We start from the raw sequence: 15,597 nt of genomic DNA, 5'->3' as shown, positions 1-15,597 counted from the left end.
GAGGCCCACCATGGACCCTGTTTAAAAGGAAATACACATCACCTCTCCTGGCCACTAGGATTTCACAACACTTGTGCTGTGCACCACACCTGTCGCTCAGCAACACCCCCATTTGGTACTTCTACAGACTCCCTGCCTCCCACCAGGCACCAGCTGCTATGGGGGAGGCATGTTGGCAGCCATAAGGTAGGAACTACACCCATCCACCAAGTGCTATCAGTGGCACAAGGGAGGAAGAGAGAAACCAAACAAGATTCAGCAAAGGGCTGGGGGCCACAGCTGAGAGGGGGGTTTCAAAAACCAAGAGAGCTTCGCCAACAGTATCCTTAGGTGGATGCAGTGACATGCAAGGAGACAAGAAGTATCACAACATATTTTATTGAAAGCTTTTCTATTACTTTACTCCCCTCCTACACACACACACACACTTCTTTTCAGTTCTTTTCCCTCCCACAAATTAAAAAAAAAGTTATATACAGAGTTCAGGGTTAAGAGCCGTCTCTTATTTACACAGTATTTACATGCCAGCTGCTTTGCTGTGGCTTACGACAAAGACCTCCTGCTGGCCCCACGCAAAGAGTCCTCCAGCTTCAGCATATCCATAGGTGGCATCTTGGCCACTGCAAAGAAGACCCTGCAAGGCAAAGAGAGAGAATCTTGTGCAGGTTGTTGCAGGCAAGGAGCCAAAACACAAGGCAGGATTTAACACACAAGGTGCGTTTCTTCTGTTGGTCCTTAAAGCCCTTGCTCTATTTCCTCCTCCATCTTTCTTTCCCTTTTTCTGTAACACAAGAAGCTGCCTTACATTGAATCATACCGCTGACCAATCAAGTTCAGCTGTCATCTGCTATGACTGGCAGAAGCTGTCCAGGGTCTCGAGCTGAGGTCTTCCAGATTACTTACTACCCAACGCTTTTAACTGGAGGCTGGGGATTGAATTGGTGACCTCCTGCATACGAAGCAGATGCTCTACCACTGGGTTACATACACCTCTCATTTAGCATAAAGGCTTCTAGTCTGCCCAGCAACAGATTACAGTGACAGTGGCTTGGGAGCCACCTGTGGCCCTTCCAAGTACCATTCCCCCTAATGGGGTACACCTATGCTTTAGAAAAATGGGCAAGGCCATTGTCTGGTAGGGCTTGTGGTTGGCACCTTGAAACAGCTGCCACCAGAGGAGGAGCAGGTAATCAGAAAACTTTCCCAAGCTGCAACCCATGTGCCAGGGATGGAAAAACAGCGTCTCTCCTCTCCCTTTTTTGCAGCCTCTGCACTCTCTTAGCGCTCAGGAGGCTGGCTAACAGGAGGAGAGTCTTTTCGTGGGCGGCTGCCCCAGTGGCAGTAATTCTCCATGGCCAGCTTGCTGTCCCCTTGGTGCTTTGGCAATCTCACTTTCTCCCCTGACCTGCTGAGCTTCAAGGGAAGGCAGAGGAATCTTGTCAAATGCAGAAGGGCTGGCTAAGGTTCAACGGTGTAGGGAAAGACAACCCTACATGTGCAGAGGTACTCTGGTACTTAAAAAGGTTGTAGTTAAATAAATAGCTAAAACATAGGTACTGAATGTGCAGATTTGATGGGGTGGCACACAGGGCATGTGATAGTCATGTGGCTCTTTTGGTTGGTGGGAACTGTAGATGTGGCTCTCCGACAGCTGGGGAGCGAGTACCACTGCCTTAATGGGATGGACTTCTTTTAACACCAACATTGACACTCACTTCAACTATTAAAATACAGGAGCATACTATTAGGATGGGGAAGTAGATGCAGAAGGAGCTCCAGCGGTCCCTTCCCACACAGCCTCCCGCAATTGGGCTTTATTCACAGATATTTCCTTAAAGTAGCACCTTGCCCCCCACCCACACATTTGCCTTTACATTTGGGCAGGGAGGGAGGGTGCTTTTAGTTGCTATTTCAGTCCTTTAATAAGCAAGGCAATGAAAGCCGATTTGGTTAAGTTTATTATTAATTAGCCCTGTTCAAAACAGCTACAGTCATCAGCAACTTAGGAACAATTTTATTTATTTACCCTCCTTTTCATCCCTAGTGGGGAGAAAACACGTTTCTCCTTTTCTTCCATTTTTATCCTTGCTACTACAAGCCCTATGCGATGGGTTACGCTGTGACTGGCCCAGGGTCACCCAGCAAGTTGCCACAGCAGAGCAGGGATTTGCACTTGAGTCACCCTTCCCCAGTCCAACACTCCAGCACTTACACCATGCTGCTACACGCACGCAAGGTTAACATGTCATGGTGCACCACCACTGCACATTTAGAAGTAGGCGTCTTTGTGCACGCACACACACTATACACCTCAAGGTCTGGAGACCAAGTCTTATGAGGAAAGGTTGAAGGAGCTGGGTATGTTTAGCCTGAAGAGGCGAAGACCGAGAGGTGATATGATAACCATCTTCAAGTACTTGAAGGGCTGCCACATAGAGGATGGTGCCGAGTTGTTTTGTTTCCCCAGAGGGTCGGACCAGAACCAACAGGTTGAAATTAAATCAAAAGAGTTTCCATCTAGACATTAGAAAATTCTTCCTAACAGTTTGAGCAGTTCCTCAGTGGAACAGGCTTCCTTGAGAGGTACTAAGCTCTCCTTCCCTGGAGGTTTTTAAGCAGAGGCTAGATGGCCATCTGTCAGCAATGCTGATTCTATGACTTTAAGCAGATGAGAGGGAGGGCATCTTGGTCATCTTCTGGGCATGGAGTAGGTGTCACTGGGGGTGGGGGTGGGGGTTAGTTGTGAATTTCCTGCATTGTGCAGGGGGTTGGACTAGATGACCCTGATGGTCCCTTCCAACTCTGATTCTATGAAGGTCAAGGGGAGAGAAAAAGGGAGAGGAGAACCCTCACCTATGAGAGTATTTGCTGCGCACAGCCTTGAGCCGCTCATCATGCTGATAGGTCAACAGGAAGTTCAGCTTCTTAACCAGTAACTGGAGGTCTTGGACGCCGTAGCCACTGTAATACTCCAGCATGAGATTCTGTAACACAGCAACAATTATCCACTCCAGGACAACTTCACAAAGAGAGGGCCCCAAGCAAGGAGGCTGCTGACCTCGCATGCTCTGTTCCCACTACCGTGAAAAGCCCTCCACGCTGGGCATCTCATCTGCTCTGCTCAAGAGGGGCTCCAGCAACCTCCCCCCACTCCAGCCATTCAGAGGGTAAGGCTCACCCAGCCATCGAGGTTCTTCATCTTCAGTGCCAAGAGGAGGCAACTGGCAGCCAACCGAGAAGCCCTCTCCTGCACAAAGTCATATTCCTGCAAGGTCAGTTCACAGATGAACCGGGCCAGTGTCAGAGTCTCCATGGTAGCGTGGGCGCACTGCAAAAGGACAAATGGGGGGCGGGAGGGCAGAAAAAAATAAGGCAACATCCCCTGGATGCATTTTTCCTTTGTATTCCCAAACGCTCTCACGTCCCAAGTAATACTAAGGCAACAATCCCTCACCAGGAAGCTTCCCTTGAACCAGTTCCTGATCTCCACCCTTGTTTCTGTGACCACAGCACTCCCAGTGCAGAAAGATGAGAAGTTGATTTTTTTGTATGTCAACTTTCTTTACCACTTAAGGAAGAATCAAACCGGCTTACAATCACCTTCCCTACAACAGACACTCTGTGAGGTAGGTGGGGCTGAGAGAGCTCTGAGAGAGCTGTGACTAGCCCAAGGTCCCCCAGCTGGCTTCGTGTGGAGGAGTGGGGAAACCAAACCAGTTCACCAGATTAGCATCCGCCGCTCATGTGGAGGAGTGGGGAATCAAACCCGGTTCTCCAGATTAGAGTCCGCCGCTCCAAATCATTGCTCTTAACCACTACACCACGCTGGTCCAAGACATGCCTCTAAGAAGTCTACAGAACCAGCTCAATCATGCTTTAGCCCAGGCCCACTGCCTGCCTCATAGTGGGGCAAGGCGACAGCGCTTCTCTCACTTAAGTGTCATAAATATGGTAAACAGCACAATCTTATATGCCAAGCACTAAACGGCACATGATGTTTTAAAAAGTTGTAAAATAAGGTTGATAAGGAGGTTTTGCATGTGTGCGGATAAGTGCCCTCAGTTGCCAATTTTTCTAAAATCCTTTGGGGTTTTCCCCTCCAAAAGTCGGGGGGACACCCTCAGCTTCAGAATTTCTAGAAATATTCTACCTCTATGCAGCAGAGCAGGGGGTGGTTCCCCATCTCTAAGGGGTCTGAGAATTTATGCACAATAACGGGCCCTACAAGAACACAGGCCCCCCTTCCAGTTTGGCAGGTGTGTGTGGGGTAAGGGAGAAACACCAGGCACCAGCTCTTTCCCTCCTCTGTACTCCTCTTTGTATCCCAGCAGGATTGGGCAGCTATATTCCTCTCCCATCTTCAGTCCATATTTTCAGAGCTGTGTCTATAGATGCAGAGTGCAAAATCTTAGCTTTCTTTTTTTTTTAAGTTGCTAGAGCTCAAGGTTGTAGAGTGAGGCTAGTGAGCATTTGAGTAATGCCTGGCTCAGTGTGCTGCACAATCCAGTTCCATTTGTGTCATTCTGCTAGTCAGAGGAAGGAGCATTCGCCCACATACACGCACGTTAGATAGTTCATGTGCAGAGAGGATGCTGTCTTCAGGCTGGATTTGAGCCTACCACAGATCTGTGAACCAGCACCAGCATCTGGCTTCCTGGGAATGTCAGTTAGGGCACAGCTGCTCTTGCAGAGATGCAAAGGCAGCATTCAGAAGTCGTGTTACCCACACATATACACACACGCTTGTGCTCCACGGTGGACCCTGAACATATCCTCATTTCCCAAGCAGCAGCCGAATACTGACTCACCTTGGCAAACCGACGGAGGAAGCGGTACGCAACAGGAATATTTATGTCAAAGTGGAGTGTTTGCAATATGCTCATTTCCATGGAGATGAGTTCTTCCCTCTTGTAAGCATCATCACAGATGTACAGGAAGTCATCCACACAGGGGGGACAACGCTCCTGCATAGAACAGGGAGGGGTCAGAGAGAGTTTGACGGCTCTGAAAGGCTTACTGGCAGCACACCTTTTTCTGGGGGCAAACCCTGAATAGAAAGAAGGCACATTCAAAGGCCTGTAATTTTAATGCAGCCTTTTGTGACGCAATTTTCCTATTGAAATTATGTGCTGTAGAATCACTGTATTCTTATTTGTAAGCTATCATGTAGGTTTGCAAGGGGAAAGGGGTGTGATATATGTTGTACGAAATATAACCTTACGACCCCCTTTAATGTAGTAGGGTCATCATCCTCAAGGGGACAGGAAGACTCTGATCTGGGGCTTTTGAAGCCAAGAGCACACAGGCACACAGGAGGCCACAGTTCAGAGGCTGATATTACAGGCAAAACCTCAGAACTCTGAAATGTGCTTTTTCAAAGAGAACACATTCGTGAACTCGGAGGAGTAGGGTGGGAGTAGATCAGATCTAAAAGGCTGTCTGTAGGGGATTTCAAAAAAAAAAAAAGAGAGAGAGAAGCAGACGTGCTCCACCCTATGCAGCATCTCCGAAAAGCCCCTTCACTGGATCGCTGAACATATTGCCCGAGAGTAGGCCAGACCCACCATCCCAAAGCCAAATGGAACTGATAGGGTTCCCAAGTTCTCAGTTGTGGTGGGCAAACTCCCGTCAACCCACCCCTCTGCCTGCCGACCAGCTGAGGGCTGGCAGGCAAACATGCACGAGTGCCTGCACACAGTGGCACATCACTTCTGGTTTACACCCGGAAGGGCCACATCACGAGGGGCCCTTTGCCACTCAAACTGGGAGTTTGAGTGGTAAAAGGCCCCTCGTGATGCGGCCCTTTCGGGTGTAAAACAAAAGTGACACACGGATACTGGTGTGGCCGTGCGACCTCCTCAGGCTCTGCCCCAAAAGCCTCCCGCCACAGGAGAGGGGGGACCTGGCAACCGTAGGAACTGACTGCAGGGGCAGGGGCACCTCATGGCCTGCAGACAGTGCCCCAAGGTCCATAGCGATGGATAATGGAGAACGAGACAGCAGAGCCTCATGACAGAAGCCACAGAACTTGGGAGAGAGATGCAGCCCCGATGTTCCTCCAGCAACCAGGATGGAAACCCTCAAGTCCCTCTTGCCTAGTCCTGCCCCACTTGGGCGTACCTCAAACTTGGAGGCAATGAGGATGGCCGTGGAGCCGATGAGCTGCAGCTTGTCCCGCATGCTGGTCACCTTCACCAGATAGTGGTCCATCAGTTTGACCGCCAGGTAAAGCGTCTCGTGGGTGAGGTCGAAGTTCTCCTACACGAGCCCAGGAGATAAAAGATGGGAGTCAGCGCAGGGCTCCGTCTGCTTTCGCCGGCAGCAGTTCTCCGAGGAGCCAGGCAGAGGGACAGAGGACTCTTAACAGCCAGCCTGCCAGTGAAGCTTCTAACTGGGAATTGAATGTAGGGTTCTTCTGCACGCAAAGCATGTGCTTTGCCACTAGATTCCAGCCCCTCTCATAAAACAACAAACCATAAAGAGGTGCTAGAGCCTGGATGAAGCAACACACCCATTAGGAACAAGATTTCAATGTTCAGCTTCCATTTTTAGACTGCAACACACTAGCCCTCTGACCAGCAGCATCAGAAATACTGGGCGGAGTAACAGGCAGCTTCCCAGAACGCAAACCCAGCTCAAGACAGCCTTGGTACAAACCAGCTCACCAAGACAGGAGCTCTATGCGTGGGCCACCACTCGGCATTGGACTACTCCTTCCCCAAAGAAACCAGCCCTGAATCAGAGTTTGGGGCGGGCGGGGAGGAGTTATCCTACTTCTTGCTGGCCATGGGACTGGTATCATGACTCAGGACTTGCTAATGGCAGCTAGCACCATTCTCAAACAGCCCTTCCATTCACTTGTTCTTTCCCTTTTCACAGCACAAGCATACCTGAAGCTGCCTTATACTGAATCAAACACTTGGTCAGTATTGTCTACTCAGACTGGCAGCAGCTCTCCAGGGTCTCAGGCGGGGGTCTTTCACATCACCTACTTGTCCGGTCCCTTTAACTGGAGATGCCGGGGACTGAACCTGGGACCTTCTGCATGCCAAGCAGATGCTCTACCGCTGAGCCACGGCCCCTCTACTAAGTATAGCTGAACTTGAATCTCTTCTCAACCCTGCAATATCGGCTCAGCCAAGCGATCACCTTGCCCCAAATGGATGCACTTCCGGCTTTGTTGCGTGGCTCGGCAAACAGGCCTTGCTTTAGATGTGCAACAGGGACCCACCTGCACTTCCACCATCCAGTCTACCAGAATGGCCCGCATGTCCCTGGTGATGTCAGGCTGGTCCTCCATGTAATCCGGGATCAAGAATTTCTCCTGGGGAAAAATAACAGAAGAGCCAAACATGCAGCTGGCTGCCCTCCAAGCTGCTATCAAAAGCATCTACAGGAAAGACCTACTCACAAAGTCCAGCCAGGAGACTCCAGGCCTTATTTATCCCTGACCCGTGAAATCAAAGTATAAATCTGTAATAGATTTTAAAGGGAGCTTCATTCCCCACATACCTTCAGGAACTTTCCTGTTTTTAAAGAGCCTGAACACTGGCACCAGGGCACAACCACCAAAACACCCAGCCCCAAGCTACCTCTCGCTCCCGCATGTAGTTGAAGATATCCTTGGCATATTCAGCGCTGGCGTAAGGATCGTCCCGCTGGACTTTGTCTACGTCCTCAATTGGCTTCACCTGCACATGGAAGGAAGTTTTGTTTTTCAAGAAAGTATCAAGGTCGAACATTCAATAAGCCATCTTGCCCTCCATCAGCTAAAACCAGAGAACAACAAGTGAATGTTTTATCGACAGCTTGCTGGCTTTCTCATAAGTTCTCTCTTTGAAGCTCATTTTACACTAGGGTTGCCAGTCTCCAGGTGCTGTCTGGAGATCTCCTGGAATTACAACTGACCTCCAGGCAACAAGAGATCAGATCACCTGGAGAAAATGGCGGCTTTGGAAGGTAGACTCTACGGCCTGATACCCCGCTGAGGTCCCTCCCCAAACCCTGCCCTCTGCAGGCTCCACCCCCACAATCTCCAGGAATGTCCCAACCCAGAGCTGGCAACCCTATCTTATACTGCTACAGTCTCTTGAAATACAATTACTACAAGTCCAGTTTGAACCAGGGCCTTTGCTGTTCTAGTATGAGCCAGTTCACTGGCCTGTGACTTTCCCAGATGCTTTTTTAGCAGGGAAACTGAGGATTGATCCATGCAGAAGAACTACCACCACTGAGCTACAGTCTTTCTCACCATCCTCTGAATTCCCTCTGAAGTTGCCCCATCTGTACTGGGCTCACAGCCAGGTCTAGGAGGTCCAACTAAAAGGCGGGGACTGAGCCAGGAGTGACAAGGGACCCAGCAGATTCTGTATGCAGGCAAAGTGGTGTGAAAACATTAGGGCACTCTTCAGTTAAGGGAAGAAGTGCATCAATAGTGTTAAAGGCTCACCACATAAGTCTTCGTCATGGCCCAAGAATTCTCTCAAAGGGACTACAGCTCAAGTCACCCATCAGGTGTGAGAACACTGCAGATAATGGTTTGATGGAACGAGGAGGAACTAATTAGAAACCAGAAAAATCCAGGTTCCAAAGGCTCAGCCAGGCTCCCCCATGAAGGGGGGCATTAAGATAAACAGATGCTACAAGTATACTCTCACACACTCAGTATTGCCAAGAACAAATACAGCCATCTGTCCAGAACAAAAGTTCTATCATTGACATCCCTCCCCCGTTCCCACCCACCCACAAGCTCCTTAGCTTCCATGAGCCACAAAACTATCAAAAATGGTTGCTTCCCTGTACCAAAGCCACTTCATCCGCTGGAGTCTGTGACAGGTCCTCCTTCTCTTTTGGAACCTTCTCAGCGGGTGTATCCTCAGAGGGAACCTTGCTCACTGATCTGGAAGAGGCAGAACTGGGTTAGGGATGGATAATATCCAGATAAATCAGCTACTGGTGGGGCACTGCAGCCCATCAGCATTTGCTTCCTAGAGTACGCAAGTGAGTTTTCCCCAGAGGGCAAAAAAACTCCAGAAAAGTTTGGGGAAAATTGAAATATATGCCATTTTTACTTTCCTATCAAACCTAAACATTTTAAAACTGATTTTACAATAGAGAAATTGCACTATTTGGCATATTGATGGGCTTTAAAGTATAAATACCTTCTTCAATTTCGACAAGAAAAATACTTGAGAAAGAGTTGCAACTTGCTATACCCTATGCTACCACAGCAAGTGTATCTTTAATTTTTGCCATCTGAGAAGTTGGAAAAATAAAAATGGAAGGTAGAAAATAAATTCTATAGTAAACAAACTATATTATTTGGACAGAAACTCTGATAGAATCATGTAGGTACAACTACTAGCATTTTTTTGGATATTCAAACTAAAGTTTATAGCATTGAAAATACTGAACTCTTTCATTTAATATCGTTAAACACATTACAGCATATAAATCATCAAAATTATTTAAAACAAAAATATTCTTGAAAATTGTGCATATGTCTGTAATAGAAGAGGGTTTTTTGTTCAGTACTCCTGAACATTTCTCAATTTTTCTATTGTGAAAAATGAGAGTCTTCAGACCTTTGCATGCTATACATCTGGGAAGAGTATAAGGCTTTGTAAAACAAAACATTCTTCATTTAAGAAGAGAGGTCCCTCCCCTAAAAATTTCATTGGAAAAACTGAAAAAGTATAGCATGAAAATGTCTGAGAACATCTTGAATATAAAAAACCTTGTCTTGAGAAGCATTTACTTATTCTAAAAAAATAAAACATTTCATAGGAGTTCCCCCCCCCCATGCTTTTCTAATTTAAAAAATTAAAATTAAAAGAGGCGGGGGGGGGGCAGGGGAAGAGGCAGGGGAGATTAAGAGAGCTTCGACTCTCAAAAGCTTATATCCCTAAAATCTTATTGGTCTCTATGGTGCTACTGGCTTTGAAGCTAGCTCCTCTGGAAGGATGTTTTTCCCTGCTTTTTTTCCCAGAGGCCAGAATCAGTGCTACAGAAGTATACAGTTGGTGTGCAGATCACAGACAAGGCAAAGGAGCCTAACATTTGTAGGCAATTGAGGTGGGACATGCATTTGAGCACCGCTGCATTCAACAGTGAACACAAACAAATCCAAGATGGGACTCTCAAATTCTTCCCTTCCTCAATGCAGCTTAATCCTTCGCCAGTCAGCATAAGTTTATCAAAATACAAAATAGAAGAACAGCAAACTGCCCTGGCCTTCTGCAAGGGAAGCTTTGGCTTCCTTCATTAGCATGAGCAATGGATTTTCTGCTTGGCAGCTGGACACGTGCAGCCACCAATCCAAACCACATATGCCTTCTTCCTCTTGCTGACAGCTGGAAGTCCTCCAGAGCCCAGGAGACCAGTGGCCATGGTTCACAGCTAGGTCTGGCAAGGTCTCACACGCCAGCAGCTCCTGCCCATCCGCCTCTCTTGCACTAAATATCACGACCACAGGAGAGACACCAGCAGATGAAGAGGCAGAGTCTTGGCAGCAGGAAGCGCAACACAAACCAACACACTTGTGACCTCACTTTTTCAGGTTAATCTCATTGTTCTTTTCAACGCCCAACACAACCGATCCCTTCGGGGCCTTTTTGGAAGCCGTCTTTGCTGTCTCCTTCTTTCCTAATACATGTTGAATCTTGTGAGCCTACAAAGGAGAGACCACAAGGTTATTAGTGAAGGAAGCAGACCCTACTACTGCCTTTGCCTATCTGTACAGTTTATGCCTACTCAGAAGCTGGGGCTTTCTGTCAGTTCTCAAAAAGGCTGTTCTGCATCCCAGCTTTTCTTCATTCACACCTGAAAAGATGGCGAAAGCCTTGCAGAGCCAAGCAAGCGTTGCTGGAGGAGGGCGGGGTATAAATTTAATAAATGAAATGGAAGATGTCAGAGAGACCAAGGCAGCAGTAATCTGTCTATGTGCTCAAAGCTGCTTTGGAAGCATGTGTAAATGTGGACTTCCACACCACACCCCAAACGGCAGAGGCCCCTACTTACATTGGTAATATCTCCAAAGGCAGAACGCTTTTTGGGCGCACCTTGTGGTGAGGAAGGAGATCTCTTCGCCTGACAGCTTTCCTCCTAGGATGGAGAAAAAGAGAAGTTGGGTAATCTGTTCAGAGTACCTACATTTGTGACAGGCCTTCACCTCAATGCCAAGACCCCCTTCAGGAGACCCGGAGATCCTGGCAGGCACAGGAGCGCCAGTTTCCAGAGAAGCTCTGCCAGCAGCTTCCCAGAAACATCCCAGACTAGGAGTTTCATTTTTTATCATCCATCTGTAGCTGTTCTCCAAAGGTCTTACCGCAAGCCAATGACACCACATTCAGCCCATCTCTTGGCCCACAGTATAGAATGGCTTGCCCTTGCCAAAAGATTGCCCCAGGGGAGGAAGGGCTGAAGATACAAATCCTGGTTACCCAGAGGGCAAAAAGGGACCCCAGAGGTTCCATTCACCTTCTTAGCTTGGGCATTCTCCACAGCTGGCGCTCTGCTCGTGTAGGGTTGCTTGCTCCCTGCTGCCTTGGTATTGCGTGGGGCTGGCATCCTGTCTGTTTTCAAGCCCACCAAAGCAAAGCTGGATATAGGAAACAGATGTGGAAAGGGTCAGTCAAAACCAGGAAGCACAACCAGCCAATGCCTTTGCCACCCACCAAACCACTTCCAGGGTATGCCTTTATTCTCCCAACAAACAGATTTAGGTGCAGCTGAGAGGCAGAAAGCTGCCCAGGCAGAGAAAAGAGCAAGATTCAAGTCCAGTAGCATCTTGAAGACCAACAAAATTTCCAGAGTGTAAGCTTTCAAGAGTCAAAGCTTCCCTTCTTCAGATACCTGACATACCTAACAAAAGGAGCTTTGACTTCTCCAAAGCATATACCCTGGAAATCATGGTCTTTAAGAAGAAGAAGAGTTGGTTTTTATATGCCGACTTTCTCTACCACTCAAGGAAAAATCAAATTGGCTTACAATCGCCTTCCCTTCAACAGACACCCTGTGAAGTAGGTGGGGCTGAGTGAGCTGTGACTAGCCCAAGGTCACCCAGCTGGCTTCATGTGCAAGAGTGGGGAAATCAATCCAGTTCACCAGATTAGCCTCTGCCGCTCATGTGGAGGAGTGGGGAATCAAACCCGGTTCTCCAGATCAGACTCCACATGCCAAACCACCGCTCTTAACCATGGCACCACGCTGGCTCTCGAGGTGCTACTAGACTTAAATCTTTTTCTTCTACTGCAGGCCAACACATCTACACACCTGAAACCATGCAGAGAAAGGCACCATTGTCACCACCAGATACCTGAAGAACATAGATCCAGCTGCCCCACCAGCAGTTAAACACCAGCTGGATTTCTACCTAGTACTCAGAACCCTGCCAAGGCAAAGACCACGTTGGCTGCAAGACTCAATAAGGAGGAAGGTGGATTTCCCCAAAGGCAAAAAGGCCGACTACCGCACCCACTCCGTAGCAGTAAGGCAAGAGGGCAGTGGCAACCAACAGGGAGGAGATACTTTGCTGCAGCAATGGGTCGTGAATCGGGACAAGCAACGGAAGCGAGGCAGCCTTGCACAGTGCTAGGGAGAAGGGATCCAGGGTCGGGGGTGGGGAACTGGAAACAGCCTCCTGGCGCAAGGGATCAGGCGAGGCCACCCCCTACCCTCCTTGGTCCCTCGAGCCGGTGTACCGACTGACCACCCTCCCCGAAAGGATCGAGGCCACCTACCACCGCCGCCCGGCTCTTCCACTCGCCTTACTCGATCTGCAGCAGCACAAAGTGGGAATTTGAAAATTGCTACATTGGCAGAGGGCGGCCGTCGATTGGCTCCGCGGCAGCCAATCCGAGAGCTGGGAGGAATGCGTTGCTAAGGGCGGTGCCTAAAGATTTTTAAAAACCGTCTCTCGCAGCCAATAGGAAGCCATTGGCGGCGGTCCCGGCTGGAAGGGCAGCTGCTGCTTGAAAGGGCAGCTTCGGATTGGCCGAAGTGCGGCAGAATGCGACTTTTTCTTAAAGGGACGGCGCGCCCATGTCCCGTTGCTTTCTGCGACGCTTGGAGGGACGGAGAAGGGCAGTGCCTGAGCTTTTTCGGGGAACTTCTCATCGGGCGCTTCCGAAGTTACATGGTAGCCAGTTTCCTGCAGGCAGTTGTTGGATTCCTGCGCGTAGGTGGCGAAATGAGCCGATTCGCACTTTCCCTTCCGTGTCCACGCGCAGAAAAAGGCCGCGCACGCTGGATTTAACTGCCAAGTGGCTTCAGCATCAAATGCAACATGGCTGGAAAGAGGTCGCCTTTCAACCACCCGCAATCTCGTGGGATGATCCTACACGCGTGTTGAACCACACTCATTTGCACGCGTTTAACGACCCACAAGGCGGAAGTGTGCCATTTCTTCCGCGAAACTGGGGTCATTTATGCCCGGGAGGTTTTGCCTTGGATTTGCCGCTTTCTCGATGCACATTTCCCCCGTCTGAATTCTCAAAGCTCTGCAGGGGGGCTTATTGTTGAGTTCTGAGAATTCGGATGGAGAAAATGGGCATCTAGAGAGCGGCAAAACCTCCCCTGCGTAAATAGCCCAAGGTCGCATGGGAAACTGTCCCGCGTGTTTCTTAGTCTTAAATTTAGGAGGAAAGGGCCTGGCAATGGGTGACATGCGTTTTCTGAAGATAAAGAAAAGCTGACACCAGAAGAGGGTCACCACATGCATGTCACTTTGCCAGGGGTGCGATTCATTTCGGGTCAAATGCCACTGACAGCAGGGCTGTCACTCAAAAACTGCCCATTTCAGCATCTGGAACATGGGTCGAGTCGAAAGGAGTACCGCCTCGCTTGTTTAGGTTGTCTTTCCACCAGAGGGCGTCATAGGCTGCAGTCCTGAGCATAGTTAACGCTGCTTAGATCCCTCTGGATTCAGTTCTTTTAAAGCAGACTGTTGTGGGCAGAACAGCAGCCAAATTGCTTTCACATACACAATACAGGTGAAGAGCTAAACCGCCGGTTCTATGGTTTAGCACCATCTACAGTGGTGTGGTGGCACAAAACTTTGCCATTAGTATTTAAATCTGTGAAATATTATAGCAGCCGAATACATATTTATTGGTTCTTGGCAAAGTAAAATGTTTCATTTTGTATCCCTGTTATATTTCCTGTGGGCTGGGTCATAAGGCCATTTAATTCAGCTTGTTTACTTACTGCCTACAATGTCCCTGTCTCCCCTCCCCCCCCCTTTCCTTGAGTGCAAAAGTTTGAAAATGTGGTCACACTGAGCCTACTTGAATCCGACAAAGTGTGTTTGGGCCTTCCTTGCCTCGAGCATTCCCAAGACAAAACCAATCCAGGAAATTTGCAAGTGATTGCCAAAAGACACCTCTGGGTTCAGAGGCAGAATTAGAATGCCTCTGATTGTCAGATGCTGAGAGCACTCCGGAGGTGAAGGCTGTTGTCTGTGGGCCCTTCTTGTGGGCATCCCTGTGACCACTGTTAGAAACAATGATCCTGGGCTAGATGGACCACTAGTCTGATGCGTTATGACTACCCCTGTGTTCTTATGCTCTGTTCTTATTATTGCATTTTGAGTGAATGTCAGAACAAGATTTGTAATCCTTTTCAGGAAACAAATAAGTACCCACTTTGTAAATACCAGTTGCAGGTATGTTTGCAATCCACAAAACATGGATAGGTGGTTTAACAGGATCTTGTGCACAGCTCAGTTTTAAGTGCTTTGAGAAAACTCTCTATCTTTATTGTGTCTTTCCTTCAGTCTTGTTTTTTACATTTCTTTCCAATCTCACATATTGAAAGACCTTGTTTTGATGATCAAGCAAATGTTTGCATTGAATGGCCTCAATCAGGCAGTATTCTTTGCATTCCCTTCATTTTTCATTTTCACCATAACAACTATAATTAACTCTTTACCATCCTGAGACTGACACAGTCTGCAGACACTCTGCCCTTTTACTCATTTGCTGCTTCTGAATGCCTTTAATGATTGCCCAAGAACTTGATTTTCAATGTGATGAAGGGCCATGAAAGATGTACACATGAAGATATGAAGCTGCCTTATACTGAATCAGACCCTTGGCCCTTCAATGTCAGGGTTGTCTACTCAGACCGGCAGTGGGTCTCCAGGGTCTCCGGCAAGCAGAGGTCTTTCACATCACCTACTTGCCTAGTCCCTTTAACTGGAGATGCCGAGGATTGAACAGGAGACCTTTGGCATGCCAAGCGGATGCTCTACCACTGAGCCCCAGCCCTTCCCCTACTGTTGTTTTCTACCTGTAATGCATTCTCTGTGTCACCTGCACAGACAGAGGCTTTGCTTAAAGTGCATTGCTGCCCTGGAGTTGTATACTAGCATCACACCCCCTGAACGACTTCCAGGAGATGCTGGCCTCTTATGGGCTGCAGAGTGGGGAGGGGGCCAAAGGGGCGGCTTCCCTACAAGGCTAAGGCCTTCCCTCCTCATCACTACCAGCCGCTGGGTTTCACCAACATGGCACATCTTTAATGTCAGAGAGAGAGTGAGCGGAGTGGAGATTTAGATCTGCTTCTGCCCAGGGTACTTTCTCCGTGACTCCACTCTGG

The 15,597-nt window shown here is 48.5% G+C and overlaps 1 protein-coding gene across 1 annotated transcript; it reads right to left on the bottom strand.

Annotated features, from left to right (window-relative positions):
• Positions 1-500: 500 nt before the first annotated feature.
• Positions 501-11,576, bottom strand: CCNB3 (cyclin B3). The gene is made up of 11 exons (XM_056859610.1): positions 11,479-11,576; positions 11,020-11,103; positions 10,551-10,669; positions 8,803-8,899; positions 7,593-7,697; positions 7,232-7,324; positions 6,121-6,258; positions 4,809-4,964; positions 3,179-3,328; positions 2,854-2,984; positions 501-634 (listed from the first exon to the last, which is right to left on the bottom strand). The coding sequence occupies exons 1-11, from the start codon at positions 11,566-11,568 to the stop codon at positions 544-546; spliced, it is 1,254 nt and encodes a 417-aa protein (XP_056715588.1). The 5' UTR covers positions 11,569-11,576; the 3' UTR covers positions 501-543.
• Positions 11,577-15,597: the final 4,021 nt, after the last annotated feature.

Source organism: Euleptes europaea, chromosome 13 (assembly GCF_029931775.1).
Source record: "Euleptes europaea isolate rEulEur1 chromosome 13, rEulEur1.hap1, whole genome shotgun sequence".
NCBI classification, from domain to species: Eukaryota; Metazoa; Chordata; class Lepidosauria; order Squamata; family Sphaerodactylidae; genus Euleptes; species Euleptes europaea.
This window is presented reverse-complemented; position numbering and strand designations above follow the sequence as displayed.